Raw genomic sequence first — 16494 nt, 5'->3', positions numbered from 1 at the left:
TTAATCCCGAAATTTAATCTTGTACCTAAAATTAAAAAAACAATTTTACAACTAGGCTCAATCAGCGGGAATTTGCATGAAACACCTGTTGAGTTTGGACAGAAATAAAAACAGTGGTAACAGTCTAAAGAGAAGTCTCCTTCAATTACCTCCGAGAGATCCAAAATTAGTAAAATCAAGTCCTGGAAGAGGTAGTTGGCCAGGTCCAAATATCACAAATTCATCGTCAAATCTTCTAACAACGGAATTTAGTAAAAGTGAACAACAATTACCAAGCAGTCAATATATTCGTAAAGGTAGTGATACATCGAATATTTCAAGTGACACCGAACAGGTGAAATCATCACTTCCAGTGAGTAGTACCAGTAATTTATCAAATAGCAATAATCATCATTTGATTCCACTGCAAAATATTCGACTACCACCGTCAAAATCAGAGGATACACTTTTATTGGCGAAATATAAACAAAGTCCAAAGAATCGTTCAGTGGCAGTGACATCAGTTTCGGCGAGTACAAGTCCATTATTGAGTATTAAACCAATGATGTACGGTGGATCACTTCTCAGTGTTTCGACCGCAATGACAAATACAACGAGTTTATTGAGCGTCAGTAATAACACGAATTCAGACAGTATGCATTCAATAAGCAGCGATGAATATTCAACACCAAATTCAAGTGTTTGCATAAAAACCGGACACGGGAAAATAAAATCATCAAAACCAACTGCAAGTGTTGCTGCAATGGCTAGTGGAACGATTGAGGGTCATCGTGATGAGGAGAAGGATGAAGCTACAATGATGCCTGCACCACTTCCTGGAATTTTGCAGGTAATTTTTTATCTGCACTTTTTTCAAAATTAATTTTAAATTCTCATAAATTTTTTAGGGTTGCCACAAATTCAAACATTTTTAAAATTCAATAAGAATATTATTATGAAACATGAAGATTATTCAATTATTTCGAAAAATTTTAATACAATTTTTGGAAAAATTTCAATTATTTTCAAAAATTTTCCTCAATAAAATGATTTTCAATATTTATTATTTTCATAATTTTTTTCAAAAGAATTCAATTATTTAATAAAAATTTGATAACACTCTACACAAGCATTTAATTTTTCCATAAAATAATAAAAATTTTACAGGAATTCAATTATTTTCACAAATAATAAAACTCATTGCAGAATTTCAATTATTTTTAATACAATTTAAATAATAATTGAATTCTCGAAGAATTGTCTAATAAAAATTAATTTAAAAAATTAATTTCAGTTAAAATTGTAGATAATAATTCTATATTAAATAAATTGAAATTTTATAAAGTTTCAATTTTGCATGAATTTAATTAGAAATTTTAAAGGAAATTTTTGAAAAATTTTAATAATTCAAATTTTTCTGAAATTAGTTGAATTTTTTTAATATATATTTAATTATTTATTAAAAGGAATGGATTTATAAAAGAATTTTAGTTGAAAATACGTTAAAAAATTGAATTTTAGAGAATTTACAAAAGATTGCAAAAATTCAAGGTATTTTCAAAAGTAATAAAATTCTTCGCAGTAATTCAATTATTTAAATTTTTTTAAAATTCTCGTAAAAATTTCAATTATCTTTATTAAATAATAAAATTCTTCTCCAAAATTCAATTACTTTCAAAAAATTTAATAAAATTGTGGACAGAATTTCAATTACTTTTAAAAAATTTTCCTGTATTCAATAAAATTATAAATTTCTTTGCAAAGAATTCATTTATTTTAACAAGTAATAAAATTTTTCACATGATTTCGTTGTAAGAATTCCATTATTTTCATAAATTATAGAATCTTTCTGAGAATTTCAATTATTTATAATACAATTTAAAGTAAATTTCTAGAAAATTGGAATTATTTTTTTAAATTTTTTGCAAGAATTTAATTATATTTCACGAATATAATAAAATTCTTCGTTGAAATTCAAATATTTTCAAATATATTTTAATACAATTTTAAGTAAATTCTTCGAAAAATATAATTATATTCAATTTATATATTATATTATTTATATATTCAATTTTCCTTATAAATTCAATTATTTATAAAAATTGTAATCGTAATTCTTCTAAAATTCAAATTTTTAAAAAAATTTTAAATAAAATTATTCGATAAATAATTCATAATAATTTTATGAAAGTTTTTCAAGAATTAAATTATTTAAAATAAATCCAATTTCATTTTCTATAAAGTTCAATTATATTCAAAAGTGGAAATAATTTATGGTTTTTTATTAAAATTCAAGGTGATTTAAAAGTTTATAAAGCAAACAAAACAAAAGGAATTGAAGAAGAATTAAATCTTTTTAATATTTTCTTCGAAGGTTGCTCTTGACAATAATCCAGAATTTTCGTATGAATTTTGAAAGATTTAATATTTTTCCATTTTTATAAAATTGCCGGACTTTTCCCTTGATTTCCCTGATCTGTGGCAACCCTGTTCTCTCAATATATTTTTCAACGAATTTTTTTTCAAGACAAAATTCCAAAATTTGTTTGTAGGATTCCTCAAGTCTTAGTGATTCTTGTTAGCGACAGTTCGACTGAGGCAGCAAATTAATTCGAGTAAGCTGCGCCGATAAACCAAAAAAAAAAAAAATGCATAAAAATAATTATCCAAATTCTTGTGCTTTGTCTAATTGTTACGTTTTCTTGTTGTTTGTGGATATGAACGTGTACCATTTGAATATTATTCCATTTTAACCCAAATTTAAACAAAAAATAAATGATCAATGTCGTAATGCTTGTTATAATCTAATTTTTAATATCCAAATAATAAGTAATTTTTTTGAACTAAAGCTTCTGTCTTTTAAAATGCTGCTTGTGTGCTAATTCACGAAACGATGGAACATCTAATTTTTAAACAAAAGTATGAAATGAAATTAAACAAATTTTCAAGCAAAAGAAAATAATTTCTTTTATAGAGAAAATAATCTACAAATTACAAAAAGTAAAACTGTGGATAAATTATTTGTGATTCCCTCGATTCGTGGTTCATTGGAAGAAATAGCGAAATATTTAATTAAACGAATGTCTCTGGTTTATTTATTGTGTTAAGAATAAATATTTGAGTTTAAAATGTTTTTTTTTAATTTCAGGTTTACGCGGCCTATGAAACTGGTTTAGCATCAGGGACAAGTTTGAAACTACATGTAACCCCAAGAACCACAGCAAGAGAGGTGGTCGATTTAGTAGTGAAACAGCTCAATATGGCCGTAATGTTGAAAGGCCAAGAAGGGCCAATTTATACATCCGACGAGCTACCGAACTTTTGTCTTGTTGCCGTTATTGGCGCACGAGAACGATGCCTCAGGGATGACTTTAAACCCCTTCAGCTTCAAAATCCATGGAAAAAAGGTCGACTCTACGTACGACAAAAACAAGATGTTCTTGCTGCTCTAGAGCACAGCAGTAAACACACAACATTTTTGTAGCAAATTTTTAAAAAATTGAACGAGTCTTGAAAAATTTAGACTTTTTTTAAATTTTCGATAAAATTATTTATAATTTTAATTTTTTTAATTTTTAATTTTATCCTCGAGATATGTAATTCTAGAATTAGTATTCTATTTATATAGAAAAAAAATTGAATTTAAAAAATAATAAATAGATTTTTGATTATAAATAACATATCAGTATTTACATTTAAATTGTGCCTTTGTTTCTCTATATCAACAAAATTTCGATGTTTCGAAAATAATATCAATTTTCAAATTATTTCAAAAATTGTAAGAAACAATTTTTTTTTTCAAATTTTTAGAGAACAATTTTTACACTTCTCAAATAGGTGTAAATTTGACCCACAATCTATTTTTTTACAAAGACAATTTTTTCATTTTTTAAAGAATAAAAAGACTCGTTCTTTTTAAAATCGATAAAATTATTGTAAAGCCACGATAGTATTTCGAAATTGAGGCATAAAATGAATACAAAAACATTCCACGATGAATGTGATTTACTTCGAAATTCGAAGTTACGATCCTGTACTATTTTTCGAATGTTAGATAGTTTGTAAAGAAATTATTATATAAATAATACTCAAAATATTTCAATCTGTTATATATTTTAGATACTGATCTCAATGTTACGCGTTGTATAATGAGAATGTGATTCCCAACAAAAAAAAATAATAAAAACGATATCTGATCACGCGATAAATTCTTTTTATGATCAGATTGATATTTAGAAGAAAAAATGAATAATTTTTTTACGGAGCTACTTATTTCTTTCTTGACTTACAATTTTCAAACGCTCAATTACCGAAAGTTTACATAATTTTGCAACAACGATAAAGCAATTTTCTGCAATCTTCCAGAAAAAATTTCTCAACTATTCTCATATTCGAAATTTAAAAAACAAAATGAATTTTTGTTTCGTTAATATTGAAATTTATATTTTTAGATTTAGATTAAAATTTTACTATTTTAATTTTGGAAGAAATTAAATATTTTAATAATCTTTAGGAAAAATTTTTAATTTTTAAAATGACAGGGTTGCCACGCAACCTGGAAAACCTGGAAATGTCAGGGAATTTTATAAACCTTGAAAAAACATGTAAAAGTCAGGAAATTTTGATCGAAATCCTGGAAAATTGTTATTTTCTAAAGTTTATTCTTGAAATCTAATCTTACATAATTATTTCAAAATTAATTAAATTTTAAAAGAGTTGCGTTTACAATTTTCATAAGTACAGATGAATTTCAAAAGATTTTAATTTGAAATTTTGTAAAATTTCAATTTTGAATGAATTTAATTAGAAATCGTCTTAAAGAACGTAGATTTTTGAGAAATTTTAATTATTCCAATTCTTCTGAAATTATTTATATTTTTTAATACGTATTCTTAATTGCTTATTAAAAATAATGGATTTATAGAAGAATTTTAATTAAAAACACTAAAAGAAATTGAATTTTGAACCAATTACGAATGATTGCAGAAATTCAATTATTTTTAACAATTTTAATAAAATTTATGGCAAAATTTCAATTATTTTAAAAAACTTTTCTCAATTCAATAATTTTTAATCAATCTACTACTTTAATAAAATTGCCCAAAAGAATTCAATTATTTAAAAAAAATTTTAATAAAATTCTACGCAAACCTTTGCCACAATTGATTTATTATTTATTTATTTTCTATAAAGTTTTAATTAAATTTCTTGAAAAAATTAAATTATTTTCAAAAATATAAATGAAATTCTTTGTAACAATTCAATTTTTTTTCAAAATAATTTTAATAAAATTCTTCGTAGAAATTTAAATAATTTCAAAAATTTGTGAAAATTCAATTCTTTTCAATGTCTATTATTTCAATAAAATTTCATAAAAGAATTTAATTATTTAAAAAGACATTTTAATAAAATTCGTCTCAAGAATTCAATTATTTTCAAAAATTAATATAATTCTTCGCAGAAATTTAATTGTGTTCAATAATTTACAAAAATTCTCGTCAAAATTTCAGTAATCTTTATAAATTTTTCTCCGGAATTCAATTATTTTCAAATTAAAATATTTGAAAACTTTAACTTTTCGTATTTTTTGATTAACAATTCTGTAGAATTAATTTTTTTTAAAAAAGTTTAATTGAATTTTTCTTTAATAATTTATTTCTAGTTTTTATTTTCTATAAATATTTAAATAAAGAATGTCAGAATAATTGAAATTACGTAAATTGTAAACAAAAGGATTTGGAAATTCTCAAAGAACTTTTTCAAAAATTATAAAAAAAATTGAGTTCAAGAAAAATTTTAGTTAAAAATTCTAGAAATGAAGAATTGAATTGAAATGAAAATAATTGTGAAGAAATTACAGTAACAATATTTTTATAATATAAAGTAATGATAGTATCAAGTTTTATAATAAATATTCTTATATGTTATTGAATTTAAAATTTTTGAAAATCGTAATTTTTGTAAAAAAAAAAATAATGATTAAATATTCATTTAAAAATGAAGTTATTGATGTTTTCGAGTAATTTTACAATTAAAGAAATTCGTAAATAAATCTTAAACAGGAAAAACGTCGTTTTGTCTAGAAATCAGGGAGTTTGGTAAAATTAAAAATAAATTTCAAAATTAAAATTAAATTAAAATTAAAATTTGGCAAAATATAAATGTAGTTTTAAAAACCTGGAAAAATTCTGTTTTTTAACCTGGAAAACCTGGAAAAGTCAGGGAATTTGAAATGAGGAAAAGCGTGGCAACCCTGAAATGGCAATTCTTGATTGAAAACGCTTATTTATTGAAGGGATGAAAACAAGTTTCTTATACGAATTTAGACTCGCAATATAAAAAAAATAAATAAATATTATAGATTTTGGCAAAAATAGAGCTCCCTTTTTGAATTTGATTTAATTTATATAATTTTTGAAATGTGTATAATGTACGCTTAGAATGTTGCGTGAGAATAATTGATTATAGCTTATACAAGGAAATATTTGTGAAAATGGGGCTTATAGACTGCTTTAGGCTAGCGTATGACTGTTATTTCATTATTTAAAGTCAAATGCTAAAATATTACTTGAAATACAATAGCATATTTGTTAACAGAGGCTTTTTACTTTTTTACACACAATAATATATGTATCCTTTATGATTTCCTTTACCGAAGATTTTTAAACTGTAGATATACATATATATAATTTAACTATTTTTTACAATAAACAAACAAACAAACAAAAAAAAGACAAACATTTTTTACAGAATTCCCAATAATATTTTTATCTATTCAAATTTTTTTTAATTTAATTTAAATTAATTAAATTATTCATTCAGTAATATAAATTAATGTAATTCAATTATTAATTTTAAAATAGTTTCAGTGAAATTTGCATCTAGTGATAATTTGAATATTTCAAAAATAGTCTAGATTGGAATAAAATAATTGTACATAAAATATGTATAACTCAAAATGGGGTGTCGTATTAAAAAAAATTAAAAAATTGCGTCCTTTATTTATAAAATTACAATGTAATATTTTTGTCTAAAGAAATTTTTCGACATCCCGTTTTTTAGACCAGAAAATTTTTGCGCGATACCTCGTGACACCAACTATTTTAGATAAATTAATAATATTTAAATGTGTGTGCAAGAATGTAGTGCAAATTACAAAACAACTTTGTGAATAATTCTATTTTTTCAAATTGTTAAAATTTTAAACACGCTGTGAAAAATTTATTGCATTTTTTTTTTTTTTGGTAATATTCTCTTGGAAAAAAAACTTTTCAATTAATTTTTTAGTGTAAATTTAAATACTAGAGAAAACACGTAAAAATTTGTGATAAATTCAAAACATTCAAAAAATTTTTGTTTAAATTGTGTAATTTTTTTCAAATTAAAAGCGAGGTTGTGAGTATTAGAAATTAGGATTCTAAAGATAAATTAATATAAAATTTGGGAGAAATAAAATGAAATTTAAGTTTTGCACTACTTGAGTCACTGAGTGTCTATTCGATGTTGAATGTATAAAATGTTTGCGTAGCTTAAAAGTGTTACGAAAAAATAAATCGAAAGTTTTAAATAGGCAAAATTTTTCTTTTGAAAAGAAAAATGTATGAATATTGTAAATACAATATAACACAAGAACAAGAGAGAGGAAAAAAAACTTTAGCTTGAAGCAAAAAAAAATTATCTCATTCATTGGATTTTTGAATCTGTTAATAAAAGAAAAAAATATATAAGGATATTCATTTTATTTCATAGAATTAATGGACGTTATTGTCATCAATATATTATTGAACAAAAAAAAAAAAAAACAACTGGAATTACGTAAATAACGAACGAAAAAGGATTTTTAAAAATATCTATTATGTAATTTTAAAAGGCAAAAATGACTGGCGTACTTACACTGAAAAAATTAGGATTAATTTTATTTTTGATAAATTTTCGAACCAAGTTCTATAAAAATAAAATTACTCGTTTCGATTTTAACTCTTTACTCTTAATTTAAATAAAAGAGGTAATCTTCTTTTGTTTAAATAGAGAAATTGTATTAATTATTGTTATTTATATTTACTTGAATTATAAAATATAAAACAGAAAAATAATTGTAAAGCTTTGTAATTTTTTCAGTGTAACGGGTACGAATTTATGTATGTAATTATAAATTATAAATACTTATGATAATCATCAAATACTGATATGTTCATAGATTTGATGTTTATATAATAGAAAAAAAAGGAATGGCTGTGTTTCAGTCCATCTGTCTTTTTCGAAAGACAGACTCAATCTGTAAGGAATAAATTACACGGAATAAAGAATAATATTATATTTAAATACCTCTCTTTTTCTCTTCTGTACAAAAAAGAATTCGAATCAATTTTTAATTTTTAATATTTTTATAATTTCCATGTTTAAAAATTAATTCTCGTCATTGCGAATAAAAGCGGCGAGTTTACTCAAAGCGGATTTTTTTGACTCACTTTCAATCGGTGGCGTATCGTCAGTTTCACTCAATTTTCTCTTTCTTGTCTCTTCATTATCGTCCTTTGATAATGATAACAATAATGGTGATGCTGATGAAGGTGAATCAGCATCATCTGGTAAATTTCTGTATTTTTCTAAACATTTTGCGGTTAATTCGGTTGCAGTCATACCGGGGAATTCCTCCTCTAATTTCTGTTTATTCCGGACGTACCATTTTACGTAACTCTCTTTTTTCGTCGGTAATTTCTCTTTTGTTTTTATTGTTGGCTTTTTTGTTTGTTTCTGCATCACCGGCGACGTTATTGGCAATTTTTTTGTCTCCTCACGCATATCGAGCGCTAATAAACTAGAGACTTGTTGTGGTTTTTTTGTCTTTATAAATGGATTTTTTTTCAAGCCTTGACTATATGTTAGTGGTCGAATTTCAATCTCGGGTTTTTTAACGAGAGCTGGTAATATTGGTTCTTCTTCAATTTCATTAATTTCATTTGCTTTATCGGCTTCCTCCTTTTCCAATTCCTGTTTCTCTTGCTCTTGAATTTTATTTTCACCAATTGATTCTAATTTATTAGCGAGAGCCATTTTACCATTACGAGCGGCGTACTTAATGGCCAAATCAATTACTTTTGGTGATGCAATTTGTTGACACAATTCAACGGCTCGGAATTCAACTTTACTGCGACATGCGAGCTATTTTTTTTTAGGATAGAAAAAAATAATTATTTAAATTCTATTGAATTAATCTGAAATTTTAATATTGTGTCTGAATTATTCATTTAAAAATTAAATGAATAAAATTTGCTAAAGTAGGAGTAGAAATTTCTTACCGCGATAAGCATAAGGACGGCTTCGTTTTCTTCCTCGGGAAGACTTCCAATTTGCCAGACTTTAGCTTCTTTCTCTGATTTTTCTGTGTCAGGTTCACAAAGAGGTATTATTATTGGTATTTCTTGAACAATTGGTCTTGGATTAGTCGGGGGATAGAAACTTCCTTTGCAAAGAATGCATCTTATGATTCTTTCAGTTTCACTGATTCCAATTATAAAGAAATTGTCCATTTTACCCTTTGGCTAATTAAAAAAAAAATATCACAATTAATATTTATTTATTAAACACAATAATTTAATTTAATTTAATTTTTTTAACATAATTATTTATTTATTTAACTTTTTAAAAAAAATTTTTCAATCGTACCTGTCTGTCTGTGTCGCATGCCACCATCCACATTGATGATTTCTTGTTATACATTTTAATTACTCCGTCGGAATCCATTATTGTCGGTGAATGAAGATTGGACAATCCAAGCCACATTAATTTCGATTTTGGCGATAATGGCACTTCCAATTTTTCACTGCGTAAATTTTGTCCAATAATTCTTATCCACAGCATACTCATATGTTGATCGTCAGATGCGCCTTATTATAAAGTAATTAATTATTTAAAAATCGGTTAATTAAATTAAATTTAAATTATCAATAGATTAACATTTTAATTTAAAAATTAAATTCTATTCAATTAATTAAAATAATTCATAATATAATATAAAACATAAATAATCATAATGAAGGTGAAAATAATTTTAGTTCGTTTTCACTAGAAAAATTATTTTTACCTTCATTATGATTAAAGATAAACTAAAATGTTTTCAGTAATTTACCTATTCCTGTGTGATAAGTTACTAGAAGATGATTATTGAATCCGTTCATGGCAACAACAGGTCCAGGAATTGCAATTATTTCACGTTGAGTGCCGCCGATCATGAAAATTCGAAGATTTCGTCTATCGGTAGCAACGGCTACAAAAGTTGTGCCAACAGCAACACATTGAGCTTCTTCGCCTTCTGGTAGATCGACGGACCATTCTTTGTTTCCCGAACCCCAACCTTGTAGTACAACAACAACGAGTTTGCTTGGCGTTTCATCGTTCGATGTACAACACATGGCAAGTGCTTCAGTGGAAAGTGCCGCCATTGTATGATGCAAATAATTGCTAATTCGAATTGAATGATGAACAGACGAATCGTGAAATTGCACTTCTATACTCGAAGACTCTTCACCATCATCCACGGTGAAACACATTACAATTCCCACGTCATTCCACACCTTTATTATAAAAAATCACGTTATACTCTTTTATTAATTTTTATTTAATTCATTAAAAGAAAGAAAAAAATGTCTCCATTCTTAATTATTTTTGATGATTATTATTTTTTGTAATAAATTAGAATTTGCAATTAAAATTAAAATTCGATATTTAATTTACATACCATGTAACGTGAGAGTAAATGTTCGGGAGTAGAACTCGGTTGAAACGGTTCTTGTAAATTAATAACTGGTAGCAATTTTTTCGTCTCTTCGGCAACTCTCTCTGTTAAAATGTCAGTGACACTTTTTTGATCCGGATCGAGATTAACGGATGATTTGATTTTATTCAATGATATAACATTCTCATCGTCCTCATCGTCATCGTCGATATCGACGCCGAATTCCAATCCATTATTATAGTCGTTTCCATTTATTATCGAATCGGCCGGATCCAAACTGTCTGAATGTTCCATTTCAGCGCTTAGCTATAAATATAAAAGTAATTTACCATTTAATTTATAATACAGTAAAAGTTTACTAAAAATACGTAAATAAATACTCACCACTTCAATGCAACCCATTTGACCCAATGCATCACAAAAAACGATTTCTTTCGGCTTCTCCGGATGCCAACAAAATGATGTAATTTTTGCATTTTGTTGATGTTCAATGTGACCTAAAACTGCTTTATTTTCCAAATCCCACACAACTATCTCACCGTAAAACGAACTTGCCGCTAAACGTGTGCCGCATTCGGAAAATTTGCATATACTTATTTCCTGGAAATAATTATTAAATAATTATTTATAAGAATTTATTTTTCTTTGAACTATAAGTCATAATTGTAAACTGTAACTAAAAAATTATTTTAATATAATTTTTGTATAATTCTATTAAGAAATAAAACTCACAGTTTTAAGATCTGGACATTTTAGTCGGAAGGTCTCTTTCCAAGTTGATCTTTCAACGACAACAACGTCCTTTCCATGAGGATATGCGAGAAAATCGCCATTTTTGCAATTAAACGAAGGAACACAATAGATTTTCGCTGTTAAAAACGAATTACACTTTGGCACCACATTATTCCATGTATGAACACTTCGTTTCTCTTTAATATTCCAAACACGAATTGTACCATCAGCACTTGAAGACGCCTGGAATTGAATAAAATTCAATAAATAAGAATAAAAAAAAATTCATTTTAAATTAAAGTATAAAATTAAAAAAAAAAATCTAAAATTAATCTAAAATTAATTTTTAGATTATTTAATTAAAGATTCGATAACTTTACTTACGAGAAATTCTTCTTTTGGATCTAAAGATAAACCTAATATTGGTGCATCATGACCGGACAATTCTGTCGTTTCGAGTGTATCAATGTTTGTTACGTGGATTTTCATATCACTGAAAGTTATTTTTTTTTTATTTTGTTAGAATTATTAACAGAAAAATAAAAAAACATTCGGTTGAGTAATTTATTCTTTTTTTATTTTGTTAGAATTATTTACAGAAAAATAAGAAAACATTCGGACAATTCATTTATTTTTTTATCATTTCTCCAAAGTTTCGAAATGAGAAAAAATAAATAAATTGTCCGAATGTCTTCGTTTTATTAACCATTTAAAATTATTTCTCGGATGTAAAAGATTAATTAATAGGTAGCAAATGTTAGGCGAGGAACTTGGTATTAAATTTATTATTATTATGCAAATTACAAAATTTTTTATTTTCAAATATGAATTTTTGAATAATTTCAGATTCAAACTTTAAAAATAATTTAATTATTAACTAACTAGCCAAACTATCCGCGCGCAAGCGCGCGGGAATGTTGTATGGGGCTGCTTATTTTAAACAATTTAAAAAATTTTAAAGAAATAATTATTATAACCTAACAAAGAGATTTAACTAACTAAAATTCAAATAATTTCACTCAATGGTCTCAATTTAAATAGAATTTACATTACTAGACTTAAACTATGGCTAGAACAATTACAATTAGTATCTGGGTCATCTTTTGCATTGCTTATTTTATAAAGCCATTTTAAATTAAATACTTTTTAAAGAAATAATAATTATTACACACTGAAAAAAGTTTTACTTGAAATAGCGATAAGTTTCTCTAGAATAACGAAAGTATTAATTGAAGCACTGAACAATTTCGCTACTAAAGTGAAATCTGTAGTTCAACCAGCTAAATATTTTTTGCCGTGCATAACGAAAAAAGAATTAAATTAACATCAGATTTTCTACATTCAAAAAAAACGAATTCAAATAGAAATTAATCATTTTACAACTTAACCAAATTCACCCCAGATATCACTGAATTCGATAATTTAGAAGAAAGTCAGACAAAAGCAGGGTTCCTACAGAATCTGGAAATCAGGGAAATCATGGAAAAGGCCTGGAATTTTTAAAAGTTTCTAAATTTTTTCAGTTTTCCATTTTTTCTCTTGAATAAAAATTCAAATAATAATAAAGCTAAATCCCATAAAAGAGAGGAAAAAATGTTGAATTTTAAGAAAAACGGATTTTTGAAATTTTTCGAATTTTCGATAATTTTAGATTTTTTACCAAAGAGTCGAGACAATTTAATAAGTAAAGTATTTTCCAAAAGCACAAAAATAATGAAGCTAAATCCCATAAAAGAGAAGAAAAAATGTTAAATTTTAAGAAAATCGGATTTTTGAAATTTTTTGGATTTTTGATAATTTTAGATTTTTTACCAAAGAGTCGAGACAATTTAATAAGTAAAGTATTTTCCAAAAGCACAAAAATAATGAAGCTAAATTCCATAAAAGAGAAGAAAAAATGTTGAATTTTAAGAAAATCGGATTTTTGAAATTTTTCGAATTTTTGATAATTTTAGATTTTTTACCAAAGAGTCGAGACAATTTAATAAGTAAAGTATTTTCCAAAAGCACAAAAATAATGAAGCTTAATCCCATAAAAGAGAGGAAAAAATGTTGAATTTTAAGAAAATCGGATTTTTGAATTTTTTCGAATTTTTGATAATTTTAGATTTTTTACCAAAGAGTCGAGACAATTTAATAAGTAAAGTATTTTCCAAAAGCACAAAAATAATGAAGCTTAATCCCATAAAAGAGAGGAAAAAATGTTGAATTTTAAGAAAATCGGATTTTTGAATTTTTTCGAATTTTTGATAATTTTAGATTTTTTACCAAAGAGTCGAGACAATTTAATAAGTAAAGTATTTTCCACCTTAAAAGGTTTGACATTAAAAAATATATAAAAAATGCCAATACTTAACCCACAAAATTTAATTTTCAAAACAAACAAATGAATGCAGATAATTTGCTAACGGAAAGGAAACTTACGATTATTATAATGTATTTACTAATTTATTGTTCTTGTTTATTAATATAAAAAATTTTAATAAAATTCTTCGCAAGAATTTAATTATTTTTATAAATAATAACAATCTTCGTAAGAATTCAATTATTTTTAAAAGCAGACAAATTTTTTGCAAAAGTTCAATTACTTTTAAACAAAATTTTAATAACATTTCACGAACGAATACAATTATTTTCCATAATTTTAATAAATCCTTTGAAACAATTCAATTATTTTTTTAAATAGTTTTTTCTTTTCAAAAAATCAATTATATTCAAAACAATTTGACGAAAGAATTCAATTTTTTTCTTAATTCTTTATAAAAACTTTCAATAGAATTCAATTATTTTCTAAAAGTTTAATAAAATTCAATAATTAAATGTTTAATTTCAATTATTAACAAACACGATTATTTTAAAATAATAAAATAATTTGAAAAAAATTGTTCATAAAATTCAATTATTTTCATAATTTTTAATTAAAATTATTCAAGAAACTCAATTATTTTTTAGAATAATAAAATTCTTCGCAAGAATTAAAATATTTTCATAATTATAAATAAAATTCTACAAAAAAATTCAATTATTTTCATAAATAATAAAATGTTTCGGAGGAATTCAATTATTTTCAATACAATTTTATCAAAATTTCTCGAAAGAATACAATTATTTTTAAAAATATTATTTAAATTCAATTATTTTCAACAATTCTGATATAAAATTCTTCAAAAAAATTCAATTATTTTTATAAATTGTAAAATTCTTTGCAAAAATTCAATTATTTTCGAAATTTTCAGTAAAAATTATTTTAAAAAATTCCTTTATTTCTAAGAAAATTGAAATAAATTCTTTTAAAGAATTTTAATAAAAATCTTTCCAAGAATTAATTATTTTCAATTCAATTTTAATTACATTTTCCCGAAAGAATTAAATTATTGAAAAAAATGTTGATAAAATTCTTGAAATTTTTTTATAAATGCTTTACAAGAATTCAAAACAAAAAATGCAAACAGCAACTAACTTCAAACTGCGAACAGATTACCGGAATACAACGATTATTATTTATTTATTTAATTTAAGCCATAAGCCAGAAAAATAAAAATTTTTGCTAAAAATTTAATAAAACAAAACAAAAAATGAAATCAAAATAAATAAAATTTGAATGATTTACCATGCACCGGATGCAATAAGTTTACTCTTTTTAGTTGTAGTTAAAGCTGAAATAGTTGCTCCGAATCTCGTGACGATTCCTTCTTTTTCAAGATCAGGATAGCTGAGTATTTGAACTGTATTGTTGTCATTACCTACGTAGATTTTACCATTCTAAAAACAAATGAATTTGTTATTTTTGAACTGTTTGGCAATTATTTTGATTATTGTACTCTTCATTTTTTTTACTTTTGAAATAACAGTTGTCGATTGTTCTGAGACACAACTTGTCGCTGGATCATCGTCCGTTAAATTCAACCAGAATCTAACATCTCCATCAGAACCACATGTAATGAGGCCACCTCTAAAATTGAGAAAAACATAAAGAAAAATTTAAAAAATTGAAAAACTTAAAAAAAAACTATAATTAGAATAATTTTCGAGAAAATAATAAGATTAAATTATTAGACTTTAATTCAGAAAATAAAATAATCTTTAAGATAATTACTTTTGAAACTAATTAAATTATTAATATTGATAATCATAATAATCATAACAATACTAATAATTATTATAATAATAACAATATTAATAATCAATCTAATGATAATATAATAATTAATTACTATTAAAATTGTAAATAATTATAATTTTAGAAAATTATGTAAATTAATAATAAATTATTATTTATAAATTAATAAAAATATTCAGCAATATATTTAAAATAATATATTTATAATAATATATATATAATATATTATATTAAAAATGTTAGGAATTCGATTTAAAGAGCTACACTGTAAAAAAAGGTCTGAATTTTACTGTTTGAAACAGTATAATTACATGATTCTGTAAGAATTATTTTACAAAATTATGTGATCTCACTGCACTTAATATGGCAATATTAATAGTTTTGAGGTTAGAAATACAAGATTCTGTAAGTTTACAGTTGTGCGAAGAGCGATTTTAAAATTGCACTGTAAAATTCTATCCGAATGTAAATTCACTCTACTGAGCAATGGTTTTTTTCCTCGCATACGGGGTATGTAAATTTCATTTGGAATAGGAATTTACAATGGAATTTTAAAATCGCTCTTCGCAGAACTGTAATGTTAACCTATTGGATCACGCGAAAATACAGAAAAAATGTAAAAATGACACACACAGCATAGGTTTTTTTCCTCGCATACGCAGCCAGTAAAATTACAGAAATTTTTTTTACAGTGTATGAAAGCTAACCAAAAAATTAAACATACTTTTCTCCGGAAAAATAACAGACATCCGTGTGGCCTTCCGGATGCGCATATCGCATAGGTTTTTTATTCAACGACATTCTTTCACAATAATACTAAATTTTATAAAAAAATAATTATTTACATATAAATATTTAATAAAAATTGAGGACGTATATTACACTTCACAAGCGGAATTAAAATGACATTTTGGCGGGTAAACACATG

General features: G+C 24.6%; 2 protein-coding genes across 5 annotated transcripts in view; one reads left to right on the top strand and one right to left on the bottom strand.

Moving 5' to 3' along the window:
• Window positions 1-4075, top strand: part of LOC122509277 — a 199094-nt gene extending 195019 nt beyond the window's left edge. For 3 of the 4 annotated variants that reach the window (XM_043623213.1, XM_043623212.1, XM_043623211.1), the window contains 2 exons: window positions 56-829; window positions 3128-4075. In XM_043623213.1, the coding sequence (XP_043479148.1) occupies window positions 56-829; window positions 3128-3463 (1110 nt within the window). In that variant the 3' untranslated portion in view covers window positions 3464-4075. Of the gene's footprint in view, window positions 1-55; window positions 830-2531; window positions 2595-3127 lie in introns of all 4 variants that reach the window. The other variant, XM_043623214.1, reaches the window with a different exon arrangement.
• A 4203-nt stretch (window positions 4076-8278) lies between these two features.
• On the bottom strand, window positions 8279-16486 carry LOC122509282 (WD repeat and HMG-box DNA-binding protein 1). The gene is made up of 11 exons (XM_043623221.1): window positions 16291-16486; window positions 15284-15398; window positions 15057-15208; window positions 11831-11939; window positions 11447-11689; window positions 11099-11314; window positions 10718-11020; window positions 10109-10553; window positions 9646-9866; window positions 9279-9521; window positions 8279-9141 (listed from the first exon to the last, which is right to left on the bottom strand). The coding sequence occupies exons 1-11, from the start codon at window positions 16365-16367 to the stop codon at window positions 8386-8388; spliced, it is 2880 nt and encodes a 959-aa protein (XP_043479156.1). The 5' UTR covers window positions 16368-16486; the 3' UTR covers window positions 8279-8385.
• Window positions 16487-16494: the final 8 nt, after the last annotated feature.

Source organism: Leptopilina heterotoma, unplaced genomic scaffold (genome assembly GCF_015476425.1).
Source record: "Leptopilina heterotoma isolate Lh14 unplaced genomic scaffold, ASM1547642v1 Lhet_60, whole genome shotgun sequence".
Classification (NCBI taxonomy): domain Eukaryota; kingdom Metazoa; phylum Arthropoda; class Insecta; order Hymenoptera; family Figitidae; genus Leptopilina; species Leptopilina heterotoma.
Note: the sequence above shows the minus strand (reverse complement) of the source record. Positions and strands in the feature narration are given on the sequence as shown.